At 28.8% G+C, this 21,333-nt stretch overlaps 1 protein-coding gene across 1 annotated transcript in view; it reads right to left on the bottom strand.

Moving 5' to 3' along the window:
• The window catches only part of LOC142331068 (beta-galactosidase-1-like protein 2), a 46,689-nt gene that overhangs the window by 17,001 nt on the left and 8,355 nt on the right, over nt 1-21,333 (bottom strand). Inside the window, exons 2-8 of the mRNA XM_075376721.1 lie at nt 20,776-20,969; nt 15,077-15,380; nt 12,204-12,401; nt 11,069-11,210; nt 8,986-9,145; nt 6,126-6,275; nt 3,590-3,742 (exon numbers count right to left, since the gene is read on the bottom strand). Of these exons, the coding sequence (XP_075232836.1) occupies nt 3,590-3,742; nt 6,126-6,275; nt 8,986-9,145; nt 11,069-11,210; nt 12,204-12,401; nt 15,077-15,380; nt 20,776-20,833 (1,165 nt within the window). The 5' untranslated portion in view covers nt 20,834-20,969. The remainder of the gene's footprint in view (nt 1-3,589; nt 3,743-6,125; nt 6,276-8,985; nt 9,146-11,068; nt 11,211-12,203; nt 12,402-15,076; nt 15,381-20,775; nt 20,970-21,333) is intronic.

Genomic DNA, 21,333 nt, shown 5'->3' with positions numbered 1-21,333 from the left:
TAAAAGAAAAACTCTTCCTACCGTACAGGTAAATGGAGTTATTATTAGAGCACAGGAGTCAGGTTGGATAGACGAAACCTTAATTTTAGATTGGATCAGGTGTGTATGGCAAAAGCGATCAGGAGATTTACTTAATAAAAAAAAAATACCGGTATTCTAGTAATGGATAGTTATCAGGGGCATACATCATGTAATGGATAGTTATCAGGGGCTAAAGTAAAAGAAATTTTAAAAAATGATATGACAGACCAAGTAATAATTCCAGGCGGATTGACATCTCTATTGCAACCACTAGATGTGTATATCAATAAGCCGTTCAAATCTGCATTAAAACAACTATACAGTAAATGGATGTCTGAAGAAAATTTCTTTCTCACGCCTACAGGAAGAATCAAACTCCCAGATTTAAATCAGATTTGTGTTTGGATAAAAGATGCTTGGAAAGGTATTTTCACAGAATTGTAAGGAAAATTTTTTTAAAATGTGGAATATCTAATGAACTTCATGGTAGATCAGATGATCACCTTTGGCAGAGCCACATGGAGACTACCGGTAACTCTTCTACAGAAATTGACGGTGACAGTGATTAATTAAAAATAAAATCCCACATTACAAAGTGTATTGAAATGATCCTTTTCAAAATGATATTTTCTTTTTGTTTTACTGGCCTACTGATTCTGAACTAAACAAGTACTTACGGTAATTAATTATTAATGTAATATTAATATTGTAATTTAAATGAACGAATTAAATGCTTTAATATCTGAATATATTCGTATTTACGTATTTTTTTATCATATCTGTTGCACTTTAAAATACCGGTATATACCTGGATTTTTTTTTTTTCGGTACGGAAAATTGAGGTGCGGGGCTTATTCAGAGGCGGGGGGGTACTCAAATAAATACAGTAGTTTTGCAATTTTTGTTTATAACTCAATAATTTTTTTCTTTAATTTTGTTTATATACTTAAAATTTTCACTAAAATTTACCTTCATGTAAAAAACAACAAAAAAAAACCAGATATACCACATGAAGATAGAAAACGTATTCCCCGACTGAAAAAACACTCCCTAGGGAAGTCATTTCCTAGCAGCTCAATGGTAAATATTCTGAGTACAAAAATAGAACTCAATCACATAAACTACAATGAAATATTTTATTGATGTGAAAATTGAGTAAAACTGTAGCGTTAAAATAAGTTCACTCTCCAAGTTTACTTAAAACAGGTGTCCCTTATGCCTAACCCCTTTATAAACATTATAATACTAACACTTTTTAACCCTTTGGATATCAAGGTAATGTGATCTATCGTTTTTTCCGAGTACTGATAAATGAGTCAACGTAACAATCTACTGATACTCTTAAGTCATCTATAGTTTACGAAATTCACCACTTGATGGTGTTGCTATAATATTTTCTCAATGCATGTATGTCAATGCATGCATAGAAATTAATTTTGTTCCAATATTTGAAAATTAAATGGAAATATTGAACATTGAAAATTGTGTTTCTGTAGTTCCACGAATGTTGTCATACATAACCTTGTTGATATTTTAGTCCATATATTTCATAGTTACTTCTTATTTTGGGTTATATTATTATTTTGTATTGTTTCTTCATGCACTTCTTTGTTATAATTTTCACTTTGTTTCTTTGAGTTTTGGTTTTTTATTGTGTAAAATGTCTGCAACACCGGATATATAAGCCTAACCGATTGCGATATTTGTGAATATTTTGACAATGACAGTGAGTATAATTTGAATGAAATGGAGAGTGAATCAGACAATGAGGCACTAAATAATGTAATCTATGATGAAAGTGATGACAGATTAGAAGATCTTGATTACTTGGAAGTCATTGCTCCTAAACAGCTGCAGCAGCTGATACCTCATGCATACCAAGAACTGCCAGGACCAAAACACATGCCACCCATGAGATCTCCAGCAATTAGAAATTTCAATTTATTTTCTCTATAACTCTCATAGAACTCATTGCTTAAGAAACAAATCACTCTACAAAGCAGTTTACATATAAATATGCAGAAAGGTTTAACAACTAAATGGCTAGAAGCAGAGAACACAGGTGATGATCCTTGCGGTGGACCAGGGTTAAGGAAATTACCAGAGAAGAAAGAAGGAAGGTAGTGCACATAAGAAGAAAGAAAAGAAGATCAAAAACTGTCTATAGCAGTAAAGGATTACATGGGCAGTGTTTTCCTTAACATATATGTTAAGAAAACATTCCAAAAAAACTAGTAAGTAGGCTACATACTATCTGTAAGCCATAATTTTGTATATAGTGATCCAATTTTCGTAATTTTTGTTTAATTTTATCAAGAAACTCAAGTAGATAAATATCTACTGAATGTAAATATATTCATTAGTGCATTTTTATAAATTTGACCAAACAAAACTGAGGTTTATGATTAAACATAAAATAAAAACAGTGTAAAATGTTATAACTTCTGGTGATAATCATATTCTGCAGGATGTTTTTGTTAAGTGTGAATTTTTCATATTTTTAGATTAAATAATGCATGATTAATTAATGTTTTGAAATTACATTATAAAAACAGTTAAAAACGCCTGACATTTTTAACACATCCCAGTCCAAAATGCTTGACAGCAAAATGGTTAATACAAAATACTTTTTTGAAAACATTTATAATAAAATTTGGTTCAGTCTGTCATTACAAAAGTTTGTATTATTTTCAAATTAGTATCAATGTGAATTCTCACAGAAAAAAACATCATAAGCAGTAAATCAAAGCTGAATCAAGATAATGGACAAAACAAAGCCATTGAAGTAAAATCCCTTTTGTATTATATTTATGGGAAAATTAAATTAACATGAAAATAAAAAATATCTGAGCAATTATTTTCTGAAAGTTCAATGATTGTGTTAAAAGTTTGATGAATACTATATATACATAGTATTTACAATGAATAACTATATCACACATCTACCAAAACAACCAATCATGATACAGAAAGATGTTAAATTAAATAACCGATAAAACAGTTTATTATTCATTATTCAAAAGAGTTTACCTGATTTTGATTAATGAATACAAAAATAATTTTTTTTTCAAATTTATCTTATAACATTGCAATTATTTCTCACAGAAGATAATTCAGTCAATGACTTAAAATATTATTATATAGGAAATGAATCAGTAACATATATTAGTTTTATAAGAGCATATTGATCACCAAACACTAAGAGTAACTGGATAAATTATGTCAAAAACTATTCTCAAAGTTCCAGAGTTCAACTGTTCTAGAATTTTAATGAACAGGCTTATTTTTTCACCTTAGATCATAAAAGTACATCATCAATCCTAAAAGACAAAGTACTAAGTAGTGTAAAAGAGCTCATTATTAAAACTGATTCAACTGTCACTATTTCTGTCAATATATTTTTTATCTAATTTTAGCTTGAGGCAGATAAAACTAGAAAAAACAAATTTTATGAGTCACCCATTTCATAAACATAAATTGCATGTGTCAATAAAATATGAATATTTTATAAACATAATAAATTAATCAAACAAATTAACAATATAAAATATAAATTATTTTTACTCACCATAACTTGTAGTATCAGGTTGATAATCAATTACTCCTTTATGCATCCACTGATTTGCTCCATTCATAAATCCAAAGTTTGTACCACCATGGAACATATATAAATTAACAGATGCAGGGAATTCTAGAATGTAATGAAGTCTCTCCGCATAAACTAAATTAAAGAACAGAATTTTAACAAAACTTTATTAATAATTAAAATAATAATCTTCCTCCAAGCAGTAATAATTCATGCTTTTACATTATTTGAAATCTACCTGATTTTGGACAATTAAATTATTCTAATAAAAAGTGTCCAGTACACTCATCTAAATGACAATTTAAACTATACTCCAATGGCTTGCATAAATAGATATTTCACTCAAATCAGTACATCATATCAAAAATGGATAAGTTAAACAAAAGTTTTTAACAAAACTTTTCTTGGAACGCAGCTGCTGTGTTCCAAGAAAGTTCTATAACTGTGGGTTGTTTCTGATGGAAGCTTACATACACAGCTTAATTAAAAATATTCATCATTTTATTTAAATATATTTTTTTCATTTATTTAATTCAAGTCATTTAATTCAGTCTAAGAAAAATATCATCTTAATTAGGCGAAATCTCTTAATACAGAGGGTGACCTTGCTCTACAGCCTCATCCCCTTGACCTTTTAAGTTGAAAATTTAATGGCATTAATGCCCCATACATAGAAGTAATCTGACCAATTTTGGTCAAAATCGCTCTGGCAGTTCTGGAGATAAAAGATTATTAGATTAAGATTAGGCCCACCTTGAACACACACATGTGCATCCAAGCATTAACAACAGGAAAATTTCCATCTGGTTTTTTAGGTTCCTTAGGTGTCAAAACGTCAGAGATCTGGTGAAAACAACATATGCCCAAATTGGACTGACTATACAATACTTTCCCTTCTAAGCACTTTAGCTCTGCTATAGAACTTTCTAGACAAGAAATTATAAACCGAACTGTCCCAGAATTTGCCTGGAAGGGTTAAAAGAAACCAAAGAAAAGTTTGATGAGTGCAGCATCACAAAGTATTAAATTAATAAAAACATAAATTGATTAAAAATTTAGTTAATATTCATAAAATATAATAATGTATGAAATAATAATAATAAAGCAAACATGAAAACAATTAATTATTGTAATTTTTTTTTTTAATTTGTAAGGTATTGATTGCAAACGTGTACATGTTGAAGCAAAGATTTAGAGAGAATTAACTTCACTTTAAAAAAGAGTTTTTTGAGTCATCAGTTATTTGACTTGTTTAATACCATTTTCCACTCCTTTTTGTGGTAATCTTTCAAACTATCCTAATCAACAATTTTTACCCTCTTACATGTTCATCTATTACCAAACTTAATAAACATTGATGTCTTAATATATGGTCAACATATCCAGTTCACCTTTTTACAATATTCTACTGTAAATGTTTAACTCTATATTCATCTTAAAACTTTTTTATCAACCCAACTAATTTTCAACATCCTTCAGTAATGTCACTTTTTTTTATTCTTTTCCTTTGCCCACATTTCACTATATAAAGTGTTACCCAACACATAAATTTGTATATTCTAGATATTAATAGATTTCTTTTCAATATAAAATCTCTCCTTGTTTAACTCAAGCTGCTTTGATCTCCGGCTTACTTTATCTGTCATTTGTAATTTTACTAACTAAATACAAAATTCTACAACTTTGTATATTATACTCCAAATCTTAACATTCAATTTTTCTTTAGCCTTATTTGTCACATTTCTTTACCTTTGTTCTACTTACTTTTAAATTGACATTCTCTCATAGCAATAATTTATAATTTAATTTTTTTCTTATAGGATATTTACACTCCAACTTGTTCACCTCTGTTTTGCTTCTTCTATGTACAAGTTGAAGTAACTAACAAAATGTGTAGTCTCAATACTTTCTGAATCAGAAAGCACGCCTTTCTTCATTATCTAATACACTGCTACCAGATTATTTTTATGGTTAGTATTATTTAAAAACCAATTAACCAAGTGATAGTACTTTTCATAAAAGAATATCTTTTAATTTTACTTTAATTAAATCAGTGCAGTGGGCAGTTGACATCATCTATACTATTCAGTTCTGATAACAAAAGCTTTGCAGTAGTTTGTTATACACCTACTAAAACCAAGTTTGGAAATACTGTTTTTAATACAGTGATAATTCCCTAATGAGGATTATTTGGGAATTTTCAGTGGTAGCTCAGGAAACAATTACCAACTACCCCACTGCAATAGCTACTATTTTTTCAGATATGACATTTTGTTATTAAACTAAAAGTAAATTAGGTAAAACAAATGAAATAAATTTTTTACAATTATTCAATATGTATTATACAACTGGTAAAGATAAAGCTCATGAACCACTTATAAAAAAAGTAATAATAATAATAACATTTAAAACCAAGTTACTTATTGCAAACAGTTTTTAGTGTTCCCTTACTTATTTTATTGCATTAAGCATGTTAAACATACCTCATACTTTGTATTACAACAAAAAACTGATCTACCTTCAGAATTACGAATTGAATGTGGTTCACCCCAATGATCAAACCAACCAGTCCAAAATTCCATTACCATTGCTGCTTTTGTAGGTTGCATACTTTTTAATGCAACAAGTTCATCTTCACAATTACTTTGGAAATTTGCAGTCATCAGAACTGAAAAATTTCAAATTAATACATACTTTAATAAGTTATAAATTAATATAATTGAAAGGAAAACTGTATTTAACAATTTTAAAGCATCTCAGTTCATAAAATCAGATCTGAAGTTCAGTCAGCAAAAATCTTTGTTTTGGTATTTGTTTAGCAATTTTACAATTTTCATGCATTAAATAATAATTGTAATTTGTACCTCATGGAGCTAGAATATCAAAAATGAAAATAAAATTTTCATAAATTTATCATTAGATATAATTCTAGCATAAATTATAAATAATAGAGTTTTTCAATACGCTTTCCTTCTACAGCACTGCCTTTTCGTGATACAAATGCAAGAAAATTAATATATTTTTCATTAAGTCTGTATTCTTATAACTGTAAGAATATTTCATTCTTTCCCCCACAACTACATCAACTCCTTTGTCTTATTCTCCTGATCAAAACAACCAGAATTCTTCATAAAACCCCACAAAAATTCATCCTAAAATGGCAGCAAAGTGGTCTTTAATTCAAATTTTTATAACAAGGGTCCATAAAACCTAAAACTTCATTCACCTAAAATTTTGTTCACCAAAAAATTTGTTTAATTTGAGAGATTACTTGTCGATTACTGAATAATACATCATGAAGGCTAAAACGTTTTAAAATGTGAGAAAAATTTACTGAAATAGAAATGGTGTTTTCAAAAGAGTATGACTTTTAATCTAATTACAACCAAACCATGGCAGATATTGAGAAATAGATAAATGTTACAAAATATTAACCATCCTATAATGAAGACTGCAAAAAGGATTGTGTCAGAAAGAGTATACTAATCTATTGCTATACACAAAATACCCCAGTCTGTTAATGGCTATGATGCATATCAAGTACATCAGATACAAGAGACACCCTAGCTCACTCCTCTGAGAATAATGATTTTCACTATGCATTTAGTCTCTTTGATGAACAAACTGTGTTACTTGTAGAACTGAATTTTCTGTTTTGGTAGTCTTGTCACTCTAATGTACAGCAGTAAGAGAGTAGTGGGAAACTACTATCCTTCTTCTTATGTTAGTATGACTGTCATGAAATGAATGCATGAAATCATGAATACGGTCCATAGTGAAATTATACTGTATAGTATCAGAATAAGCGTGGTAAAATGATCGCATATTATTGATTTCAAAACATATTACTGGTAATCATATTACATAACATATTAATGGTAAACATATTACTGGTAATAATGAACGCATGAATTCATGTAGAGCATGAATATACCATTCTCAGATCTACATTAATTCCAAAAAGACAGGAAATTAACTTACTTTCAGAATAATTACTTACACAATTTGTAATTTACAACAGTTCCTGAAATAATCATAGTTGATGTAAATGAATATTTTTAATGTAATATAAATGTAAGAATGCCAACCTAATCAAAACTGAAAAAAAAGTAAATAAATAAACCAAGAGGCTATAAAGAATTTACCATAGTAAAATGAAATAAAGAAGAAAACCAGTTATTTAACACAAAAAAATTAAACACACATTTAAATAATATTAATATGCATAAACAAATAGTAATATATGTAGAAATGAAATGGTCATTGTCTGAATTCAAGAAAAATAGTACTGTGAGACAGCAATCCAACTTTAAACAAATTTCATCTACTTCGACCACATCATCACCTAGAACCATTTCTGCATGTTAGAATCTCCCATATAAGCTAAAAATTTAAGTATATGAAACCAATAATATGCAATCATTTTATCACGCTTATCCTGGTACTATACAGCATAATTTCACTATGGACTGTAATACAGAGATCTGAAATACATCTGATTTGTTTCATGGAATGTAGTTATGCAGAACTGGTAATGTCTTACAGAAAATGTTGGAAGTGTTCATTTTCAAATGTTTTGTTCATTTTCCTTAAGGCAGCTTCAAAATCTTGACACCATATTTTTTGACATCCTTCGTAAAACATCAGGGCTAATGGGATTCATTTCTGCAGTACTGGCTCGCTCCAGTTCTTGTAAAGTATGTGGATTTGCTCGATATACATGTTCTTTCAAAAAACCCCAGAGAAGGAAGTCTGGTGATAAAAAGTCAAGGGAACAAGGGAGCACGACCTTTTGAGATCATGTGATCACCAAACATTTCTTCCAAAAATTACATAGTGTTTTAGGATGTATGACACATTGCCCTGTCTTGTTGCAGGCAAAAATAGCATTCATCAGGCTGGAGAAGCGCTACAAACCGCATAATAACATCCTGATATATACCAGGCTCACTATTCTACCACTTACTTCTGTGAGTGCAGTGGCAATTCATCTAAGATGTGTGGATTTTGTATTGACCAACATCTGTTTTTCCTGTTGATGTAACCACTAAGGTGAAAATATGCCTCATCACTAAAAAACACATTATCCAGTAAGCCCATCCGATTAAATGATGTACGCTATAAAATTATCGCACTATATTTTTAATTGCTCAAATATATATAATATGGTTACAATGGCATATATATATATATATATATATATATATATATATATATATATATATATATATATATATATATATATATTATATATATATATAAAATTTAAAAAATGAGAATATAGAAAAATAATCTGTTTGAAAATAAGAAAATAATAAATTACTCGAATTACAAATTTCTATAAAGATTAAACATGCAACACACTGATGTACACTTACCATCATCTTCAATTAATGAACCAATTGATCCACATCTTACTACGCCATCAGATGTGACAAATAAACCATTAATGTCATGTTCTTGCATTTTTAATTTTAAATATTTTAAATGATCAGTACCGCCAGCTACTTCAGCAAAATGCCCATATTCATTTTCAAGCTAAAAAAATTTTAAGTCTTTATTTACAGTAAAAAAAAAATAAGCAGAACATTATGCAATTAAAAAAAGGAGAAAGTAAAAAATAATTCCTCAATAATAAAGTGTAACATCAGTAACAACTGTATGTTGAATAACAATTTACTGAAAATTCCAGTCATCCTGTATTGGCTCAATAGAACCCCTGTTACCACATATTGTATTTTAATGTAACAAACAAAAATGTGCATGCAAAAGTTCCCAAAACATAAAACCATTAAAAGAAGTGAACAGATTTACTTTTACAGAATAAAATCAAAAATAAAGAAATAACCACCCAATCAATCATTGTGCCACTGTATCAGCTGCTTCTACAGTTTAATAAATAAATAACAGAAGAAAAGATATTAACAAAATAACCAAAATTTTCAAAACTGAAGAAACAGAATAGTTAAATTTGTCAAGCAAAGATAAAAAAATTGTGTTTGTTAAAACAATATTTTCTTTATTTTACATTTTACTTTTAATGATATTTTGTGGACTAAAAAAAACAACAAAGGATAACACTACAATAAATAACTCAGGCCCTAAAAACAGCTATGTTTTACTTTACAGTGAGTTCACTTGGTTTTTTTGAGGTTGAACAAAAAAAATGATCTTTGTTCAATTTTTATTAATACAATCTATTACAACTCACTGATGATCACTAACCAGTAAAAACTCCAGAATTTTAAAAACAATTTTTTTTTCTTTCTGTGGGAGGAGGAAAAGTCTGTGGTCAGACGCCCAACAGCCCGTACTGCTGAGTGCATGATTTCCCACCAAAAAGTTACAATTTAAAATCTGTGACAGCGAATAAGATTCTATGAGCCTTCCTAATAATATTTTTTTTTTTTTACAATTAATGCAGGTTTTAGCTACTTATGTTTTGAGTGATTGAAACAAAATATAAATTTAAGAATTTAAGAAGGATTGGGGATTAATTAATTATACTAATGCAAGCTGAAGAATTATAATTGTGCAATATATCATAGTTATGACTAGTTTTTATAACATAGTAATAAAAAAGCATAGTATTTCATAGTTTTTTTATAGCATCCATAAATGGTGCATCATAAAAACATTCTGTGATACCTTCATATCACATGGTTGTGCCAGGGACAATAGGAACTGCATTCTTAATATTGTCACCCTTCAACAGGATAGTAAACTGGATTCTCATTAGAGAATGAATAAGCTGCCATATTCCACTATTAACAAATTAAAACTCTCAATAGCCTCATAAAAATTCCAACGACAATACAGTGTACTGTTAATGGTCCCAAATAAAGGGAAAACTTGTAGAATTTGGATAAACTTTGTAAAAATTTAAAACTTAAAAAAAACTTAAAACTTGTAAAATTTAAACTTTGGAAAAATTCACTTTGACTTTAGGACAATCATTACCAGACAATCATTAATATCCATTGCTTACACAGACAAACTAGATAATCATGGCAATGATATGTACAGAAAATGATTATCAAAGTTATCAGTTTAACAAATTAATTTATCTATTTTATAGTTTTTGACTATGAAAAAGGTAACTTTTTTTTTGTTAATTTGAAACGTTGTATATAATAAATTCAATTGTAACTTTTGCCCCATCCAAAATGTAATAAATCTATGTTCAGCAAAATATTTAAGTAATGACCACAATACTAATAATTTTACACTATAGCAAACAACAAAATTAAACAATAAGCACAAAAAATAATGTCAAAGAGAACATCAAATCAGTCAAGTCAAAAAAAAGAATTTGTAAAATAAAAAAAAAATATAATAACAGTGACCCAAATCTAAACTAGACTTATATATAATATTCTAATAATATTTAAAATTAATTTCATATAAAGTGATGCTTTCCTGATAAAATAAGAGAAAAACATTGCAGAATAAAAACCTTACCTGAAACATTATTATAGGTCCACCATTTTCAATCCGATAAGGAGAAAGTTTTGGTAGTAATTTATCAAAAAACTTATCAACTCTTTCTAAATAAAGTGGATGATTTGAGCGTATTCTTATATCTGGATAAGATAACAAATAACTAAAAAAAGAAAAATAAATTATTAAACATAGCTAAAATCAGCAAAAAAGAGTAAAACTAACTCAGTTTAAATTAATAACACATTACTACTCTTAATCACTACTTGAATGCTTGACTGTCATCTCCAGGAAAAGTGCAGTGTATTGTATAAAAATACATTAGCTTCAAGTATACCAAATAAAATCATTTTAGAGCATGGCAGAACACTTTATAATTCAATATGATGCCTCCACACAAATTTTAAAGATGGGGGTTTCATTACAAAGGCCACTGCCAGTTTTCAAATGTTTTTTCAGTAAGTGGAGAAAATTATATTTGTTGCAGCATATACAGGTATGTTCAGAAAATAACCGAACATTTTTATTTATGTGCCAAGGAGATATTTAGTGACGTGCAGGTTGGCAGCATTGTGTTCCACATAACTTCCTCTGTAATTACAACATAACTTCCTCTGTAATTACATATTCTTGGATTTTTGATATCTCATTTAATTTTTGTGTTATTGTTATTTGAGTGCAATGTGTTTAATTGTTGGTAGCAATTTTTGTAATGTGCGATTTTCAAAAGCAATGATACAACGTAAAATTTTGCATGAAACTGGGGAAAACTTTCACAGAAACTTTTCAACTTTTGAAACAAGCTTTCAGAGATGATTAATAGATCATATGCAATTTTACAAACAGTTTTCATGATTTAAAAGTGGTTGTCAGTCAATTGAAGATGACCATCGACCAGGAAGGCCTTCAACTTCAACTGATGTACTCACGTTCAGAAAATCAACATATTCCAGGTTTACATATAATTTATAATTAAATATTGTTCATAAGGTTTCATTTGTTTCAGAAAACTGTTTTATCTAATTTTAAACTGCATTCTTTGATATAAAAGAACAGTCATGATCAATTTTCAAATGATAATTTATAAAAATAAGAAATAATATTCTAGTAATATTATGACAACACTAGGTGATGATATGAATATTATAATATTTACCTTGGTAATCCACCAAAATCCCATTCCGAACAAATATAAGGACCAGGTCTAATTATAGCAAAAAGATCTTCTTCTTTAGCTATCTGTAGAAAATTAGCTACATTTAACCAAGCAGAAAATGATTTATCATTATCAGAAATGTCTTCCCCAAAGTCATAACAGTCTTTTTCTGGTTCATGTAAATTCCATGGGATATATCTGAAAGAAAGTGCAGTTTTTATAAATGTTCTTTTTAGAATAAACTAATGAATAAATATCAATAAAACTTTCTCCTAGCAGATGTAATGAAGATCAAGTCTTCTAAATACAGGCTGTCCCTGAAATACACAAAAAATTGTTGGGAGTGCATTTCTTGTTTAAAAAATATGTAATATGATTCCTGTAAATATAAGTTTGAAAATGCTTTTTTCTTCTGCCTGTCCTTCTCTACCTTTTCATGAGAAACCATATTATAAGAACAGACTGAAATATTAAAATAAAATTCAGTATGCATCTTTAAACAGGCATTCTATAAATAATTTTTTTCTAATTAAAAAAATAAAAATAAACATATCTAGTGAGTAAATTTTATTGAAAGACCTCAACCAGTCTTGAAAAATATATTTCAAGTAAAAAAAAAAAAAATTGATAAAAGAGAACAATTCTGAACACACATTTACATAATCCTTTGACAAGTTAAAGTGTCACAACAGAAAACAGGACATTAGTTAATTAGTATTTTCTTAAGGGTGCACCTGAGGTACAAAAAGCACCAATCAGAGTTGCTTTCTCTGAGAGTACACTGTCATTCCCTGTAGCAGTAAACCATTAAGATGTCACTTGTAGAACTAAATATGACTTGTATTTCAAAGGGCTTGGCAATCATAACAGCAAATGAAAATTGACTTCCTTCAACCCAGAAAATTCAACATTAACGCAAACTATCTATCTCCTGTTAATGAGATGTGATCTAAAAAGTATAATTGCATGATTACTAACTCCATAAGCAGAGAACTTCTTTAAGATAAATTCATGTGAATCGAACATCTTAAAGAGATCAGAATGTGTAACTGTGATAAGTTTTTAACTTCAAAGACCCCAATAATTAACTTTATTAAATACTTAAACTTTTTACTGTAGAGCGCCAGCTTGCAGAAACCAAACTGTGTGCATAGAAGTTTATATTTTTCACAGTAGATATTATGAAGAGCTTATTCACTGTAGCAGTTTTTGCATTAAATACTTAATAATTTTTGAAAAGATTTGGGCAAGATTTATGTGACGACAGTTAGAAATCTATTTTCTACATCCAAACTTAAATATTAGAATAACTTTTACAAAGTTTAAACATTTTGAAAAGTTCCAGTTGCAAAATCACTTTTGTCAAGGGACAAAAAGAGAAAAGGAAGTACAAATGAATTATAGTTAATAGAAGTTGTTCTTTTTCATAAAATTAAATGACATACTAGATAAATAACAATGGAATTTAAATCAGAAAGGCTCATTGTAGTCTATAAACCTCTTTCAAATGAACTGTCATCCAATCAGATTCCAATCAAAATTTTTTTTTCTAATCTACACATAATAAAAATAGAAATACAAGGATTAATATTATTATTATTTTCCATAGAAAATATTTGCAATGTTTTTTTTATACAGTTCATACAAAATTCATTAACTAGATTTAGTTTGATTTCTATTGGACAGATATTGGGGACTTTGAAATCAGCTGATTTCAAAGTCGAGAGTTCCAACATCCAGCCTAGTAAAGGCTTTTATACAGATTTGAATACTAGATCATGGATGCTGGTGTTCTTTGGTGTTTGGGTTTCAATCAACCACACATCTCAGAAAAGGTTGACCAGAGACTGTACATGACTACAGTTCACTTATATATCATCCTCATACATATAAATATATCATCCTCATTCATACATATCCTCCTTATACATATCATCCTCATTCATCCTCTGAAGTAATACCTGACAGTGATTCCCAGAGGCTAAACAGGAAAAAAAGAAAAGATATTGATTGGGTTGCATATTTCCTATATGCCTAATAAATTTAAACTTGCCTGTTACAATCTGTAAAAATCTAGCAACAAAGTTGTAATACTTTTCTGGTATTGGTTATTTATTTTTATATAGTAGAAAAATAATCATACGTGAAAAAAGGTTTTTTTGGAATGGGGGTATAATTTTATTGTAAAATTATCATTATACAGAATGTTTCTAAAATGGTGGGCTGGCTCTACTTTTTCAGATTCTACTTGTAAAACTAAACAAAAAATATCCTGAGGAAAAATGGCAATTTCTCCTTCGTTCTCCCCATCCACCATTTTATTATTATATAAAAATTTATATCTCAAGTTCAGATTGACGAATCACATTAGTATTTGCTAAGCATCTTTGTTATAAAGTTTTAAAATTAGCAAAACATCAGGACTTAAATACCTTCACAAATTACAAAATGGTGGCCATATTTATTTTTCAGTCTGTTATATCTCCATAAATATTAGTTTTATCAAAATATTTATTATTTACTAAAATATTAAGCCTTTTATTTTGAACAAAAAGACATTTTTAATTTTTTATATCAGTTAACAAATAGCCAAGTTGTGGCAGAAAATTGATCTTGTAATTATGTGTCTGTTTTCATGTCCTCCACTTTATATTCAATTCGATGAAATATTAATTGTTTTTATTTATTGTTAATTCTAGTATTGTAAATTAGTATCATATTAGGTAATAATTTTCACAATAAGAGACCTAATAATTATGACACAAATTTGTATCATAATTATTAGGAAAAATACAATTTCATTACTTTAACACAAAAAATTTTATTTTTCATCAATATAAAGAAAAAGTTACTATAATATTCCAGCAACTTACGTTTCAACAGTATTTGCTCCCATTGCACGTAATTTTTTTAATCTATCTCTCCAGTATTCAGGATGTACACGAAAATAATGAATTGCACCACTTAAAATAGTTAAACTTTTTCCATTTATAAAAAAAGTTTCAAGTCCAACAATTAGAGGTGGATTTTCTCCAGTTTCTTTTATACCATAATATTCATATAAACTTTTATCGACAATTCTTGTATTCTTTTGTTTTAAAACAGCTCCAGGTCTATTGTAATTCATGTTATGATTTTTAATTCCAATATATAAAAAAATACCAATGATTAATTCACCTGAAAAAAATTACAAAAAAAATAAAAACAAAACAGAATATTACTTAAAATAGCAGTCTGCTTATCTAATTTCATTTTAGAATACTTAATAAAATATTAACTCATATAATCTTACTCTTAAAGATCAAGTCCTAGAATATTATAATATATATATATATATGTATTATAATATTTTTGTTAGTTTAAAGAATACTTCAATAATAGTGACAAATGTCAAATAAGTTTACAATAACATTTTTCATACACAATGAGCGTATCTACTGCCCAACTAAATAATTTTACATTCCCCAGCTAAGAGCTAAAAATCTCAGAAACTAACTCAGATTTTCATAAAATATACATAACAATTTAGCTGCTGATGATTACCTTGAAAAAATTTCATACACTTCTCTAGGGGCTTTTTAGGTAAAGTTGAAAAAAGGACCTGTGTTTTAAGTTTCAATTCAAAGTCTTATTTTGAAATTTATGAAAACCATAACCAGATTTTTTTTTAATTTTTAAGCATTATTTGTCAGTGATAAAAATAGATCTACATCATCTGAAATTAATAACTTTCACATTTTTTAAACAAACCTCCCAAAACTATGTTAACCATATAATAATAAAAAATAATAAAACGTTAATAAAAAATTTAATTATTTATAACTCTGTATTTGAAATACAACAATATGTCCCGTACATCTGTACAATTTATAGTTGCAATGATATAACTTAACAAAATGAATAAAAAGTGGAAAAATGTTAATATTCTGAAATTAACTAGATCTATTAAAATTTTAGTAAATCTAAACAATCTGGTGGCAGATTTCAACAAGTAACAAAAATCATTCAAAATCAATTTAATCTTTTTCCAAAAATTATACGAGTAATACTATCAACAGAGTACACTTTTACATTAAAATAATAATATTGATAACATTAATAATAATAATAATAACAAACTGACATAAAACAAAGATTTTAAAATTCATTTTAATAAATTGCATTTTCAACACTTCAATTATCTTATCATTACAGATAAGATCAGATATAAAATTATATAACAAAATCAAAGATTTCATAACCTCTAGTATCATTGTTTATATTCTTTCCTCTAATAAATAATCATGTACATACAAAAAAAATTAGTAAACAGTATTTTTTTAAGGTGAATAAATTTAACAGTCATATTGTTTATTATACATAACACTTTTTGTAAATGGGAGAATTACCAAAATATGATCACAAATCCACAGAAAAAATTGGGACGATTCCCAGAGGGCTAATAATAATAATGAACAGAATGTTATGTCTATTATTAATTTTCTGAGATTGAAATTGATTTCTCAATCATTTCATTAAGTGCAGATAAATAATACAAGAGTTATTTTTTTTTCAAGGTCTGATCGGTCACAAAATTAAAACCACAGTGAAAATTAAAAATTTTTTATTTGTAACAAGTACTTACATAGTTACGCTATTTCTCTACATAGTCACCACACCGATTTAGACATTTGTCATAGCGTGGTACCACCAACTTTCCAATACCCTCATCATAGAACAGAGCCGCCTGTGTTTTCAGCCATGTTTCTACGCTGGTCTGCAGCTCGATGTCTGTGCTAAAATGTTCTCCTCCTAGCCAGCATTTCATGTAAGCAAATAGGTGAAAATTGGATGGAGTCAAGTCCAGACTGTATGGTGGGTAATCAAACACTTCCCAACAAAAACGTTGCAGGAGCTTCTTTGTTACAGCTGCAGTGTGCGGCCGAGCACACAGTTTGCGGTATTGAAGTCTCTCAGTCACAATGATGTAGAGAGCTGACCTTGAAATTTCAGGAAATGAATCACTCAATACAGAAATTGTGAATCGACGATTTTCTCGAATTGCCTCATCCACTTGCTCAACGAGATCATCGGTTGACACTCGCTTCCTTCCCTGACCGCCTGCATCATGAACATCTGTACATCCTGTTTTAAAGTTCCTCCTCCATTATCGCACTTTGCTGTCACTCATTGAAGTTTCACCGTACACATTACTTAATCGTCGATGAATTTCAGCTGCATTATACCCTTCAACCTGAAGAAATCGAATTACCGCACTTGGCGGGAGATGCTATTGTTGTAGACATGTTTACGTGCTAGCTGCATGTTCAGAACTAAACGAAGTGACATGGCGTGATTGAAGGCCATACTAGAGATGCTGTGCAACACATATGCACAAAGGTTAATCCGATTTTTGCACGGGTTTTTATTTCACAACCGATCAGACCTTGAAAAAAAATAACCCTCGTACATTTTTATTTGACAGAGAAAATTTTCAAGAGTTTTTTTTTAATTAAGCATTTACTTTCCTACCTAACATAAATAAGTCTTTCTCAAACACCATATCTAGATCATAATTCACTAATGTTTATATTTTTGCAAAATCTAAGTTTTATTTTCATAAAGTATTCTAATTCATGCACCCTCTCTATAACCATTGTTTTTAAAAAAAATATTAGATAATCAATAGAAAAATAAAATTAAACAAATCAGTATCAGCTTACAAAGCCAGTTAAAGATATTGATTATATAAAATGTGTTATTATGTAAGTAATGATCATTATTATTTAGTTTACTGCTGATGCCACGGCTCTAAGTGATAAGAGTGTTTTACCAGTACCAGTTACATAAGAATGTAAACTCTACTTATATGAAATATCTCTCTTCAATCCTTTAAACCCAAATCACTTGTGTTTTTTAATCCACATTATATTCACTGAGATTTTATTGCTATTTTTTTTTTTTTTTTTGAGGCAAACAACCAAACAGTTCATTATCACTTGTCTAAAGAAATATAACTGATTGCTTCTAACTATGAAAACCTTTAATACAATTTTTAAAGCAAACGTATAAAGAATACAAGTAGCAAAACAAATTTTCCAAATGTATAAGGTCTGTAAATAAAGTAATATAACTAGTTTTTTGGGCCAAATTAACAACACTGTAAAGTTACCAGTAAACATATGGTTATATGAACAGCTGCTGATTTATATTAGGTATTAATATTTTTAGTTTATTGTTGCCACATGAGATGTAAACAAACTTTTCATGAAACAAGTTTTCATAGTATCAAGTGATTGATACTAATTATGAGCAATGTTGTGCAATCAAGTTTTGTTAAACTCTGTGAGAATGTTACTGAAACTTTTTCAAAATTGAAGAGGATGTATGGAGATACGCTCTGTCATGAGCCCAAATTTTTAGGTGGTTTAAATCATTTTCAGATGGCTGGGAATCAGTTGCGAACTATCCATGCTCTGGAAGATGTTTAACGTCAAAAAATGATGACAATATTGAGTGAATCAGACTTGATACAGTACAACCGGCAGTAACTGCCAGAATGATTTTAGAACAACTGAACTTGAACCATACCACAATCCATCAAGTTTTGACAAAGAAGTTGGACATGAAAAAAGTTTGTGCAAAATTGGTCCCAAAAAGCCAACTGCTGAACAGAAAAACAACAGAGTGGAATGGGACGCTATCTTCTAAGGCTATCTGAAACTGATCCTGATTTTCAAAAAATGTCATTACTAGTGATGAATCCTGGATATTTGAGTACGACCCAGAAACAAAACACCAGAGCAAGGAGCGGCACACTTCAAACTCACCACGTCCCAAAAAAAGCAAAAATGAGCAAATCAAAACCATGTCAATTTGTTTCTTCGATAGTAATGGCATTGTCCATAAGGAGTTTGTGCCTGCAGGACAGACTAAATCAATATGTTTACCGAGAAATTCTTGAAAGACTGCAGAAAAGTTGCCCACGTGAGACCAGCCATCAAAGACAACTGAATGCTAGATCATGACAATGCAATTTGTCACACTGCACTCTCAATTAACGAGTTTTTGGGGAAAAAACATTCTTGTAGTTCCTCCACCACCTTATTCACCTGACTTGAGTCCCTGCGACTTTTTCCACAAAAAACACCTCAAAGAATACCATTTCAGAACAGTAGAAAAAAAAATGTAACCGACTAACTGAAGGATATTCCAGTTTCTAAGTTCCAACACTACCATGAAGAGTGGGAAAACCATTTGAAGAATCACGTGGCTTCCCAAGGGAAATATTTCGAAGATGATAGAGTCCTTGTATAATTGGATTGTAAATAAAAAGTTTTTCTGAACTAGTCTCATTACTTTATTTACAGACCTTGAAATATATAAAAATAACATCTTTAAATATGCAATCAGTAATGAAATAAATACATTATTCAAATCTCTGTGTAGCTTTGTATCTGTACTACAATGTAAGTAACTAATGCAAGTTTTTAGGGGAACAACAAGAAAATTCTGAAAACTGTAACAAATATGAAAAGCCATCCTTTCAGAAAAAATAAATTACATAAGAAATTATCATTAAAAGAAGTAAAAATAAATTTTGCATACTTACCTATAAATAGGAGGGGGTACAAAGAGCACCCAAAAAAAAAAATGAAAAGGAATAAAAAATAAATTTAAACTTAAAAGAATAATTGATTTCCGGAGTTTTATAAGCTTTTGAATTTCAGCTATCTTCTTACCCAAAACAATGCCAAAAAAATGCCAAGAGTATGTGCTAATTTAAACCTACTACACATCCCACATAACATACATAATCAAGCAAAATGTAATGCACTGTTATACAGTAGTAATATAAGACTTAAATTGGAGCATCACCACACGGCATAAGGAGTCAATATGTTAACATAGTGCAATCCAAAATGCAAACATTGACAAAAAACTCTTTTACGCCAATTATCTCTAGCTGATAACTTCCAAAGTAAAACACTAAATTTAATACAATAAAGCGACTGTCAACCACTTTTTCTGCTAAAATGCTTTAGTTTAATTACAAAGTTAAATACAAAATATTTAAGTTTCAAATACTAGTGCTATTATATTATTTAATGCATATATATATATATATATATATATATATATATATATATGATATAGAAATTTATAGTATAGAAATTTTTATTGGTAGAAAACTTTGTTATCAGTATAGTAATATTATTCACTCCGTGGCACAAGTGGTAGCGTCTTAGCCTTTCACCCAGAGGTCTTGGGTTCGAATCCCGGTCAGACATGGCATTTTTCACACATGCTACAAAGCATTCATCTCATACTCTGCGAAAAAATTGCTTAACTGCAGACCCAGAGGTTAAAAAAAAAAAAAAGATATTAATATGAGTTATTTCTATTTTTTATCATAATTAAATATTATTTTGAAATGCTGCTTCATTTAAGGTTTTACTACAGTTTCCCTTGATCAGTCTAGGTAAGTAAGTCTAGGAAAGGGACCAGTCCCTTACAATTGTATTTTTTTTTTTTACTTTAATTATAAACATTTATGGATAATATTAAGTAAGGTTATAATTTTTAGACATACCTGTAATAAAACCCAACAATATGTAATACCATCTTCCCTTCATAATTTTACTAAACATATTAAATCAATGAAAACGCAGAATCAACTTCTTGATGATTTGTCAACTGAGTACATTTACAACACTAATTTTTTTCTGTTGCAATCTCTTTCTTTCTCACTCTCTCAAACACACATTATCTTCTTTTAATGTCTCTCTAATGTTATTATCAACAAACAAAAAACCAATTATTATTTTATTGCATATAATATTTTAAATTAAGAAAAAAAAGAAAAATATAAAAAAAATACTATTTTTTAACTTACTGATGATTTAACCAAGAAAATAAATAAATTTATATGATCTTAATATGATATAGTACGGAAAAACACCACATACAGCTATACAAATATTTAATAAACTTCCACGAGTTAACTTTCATAAAAATGAACTTTGTATACAAATATGGGGTTAAAAATTGTTACGACATCATAAATAAATGAAATGATATTAAAACTAATTACTACACTAAAATTTTAAGTTATGATATAACCAGCATGTACCCTACCATGCCAATTGTA

This window comes from Lycorma delicatula, chromosome 10, assembly GCF_047948215.1.
Source record: "Lycorma delicatula isolate Av1 chromosome 10, ASM4794821v1, whole genome shotgun sequence".
Classification (NCBI taxonomy): Eukaryota; Metazoa; Arthropoda; class Insecta; order Hemiptera; family Fulgoridae; genus Lycorma; species Lycorma delicatula.
The sequence above is the reverse complement of the archived record's forward strand: the minus strand, read 5'-3'. Positions and strand labels throughout refer to the sequence as shown.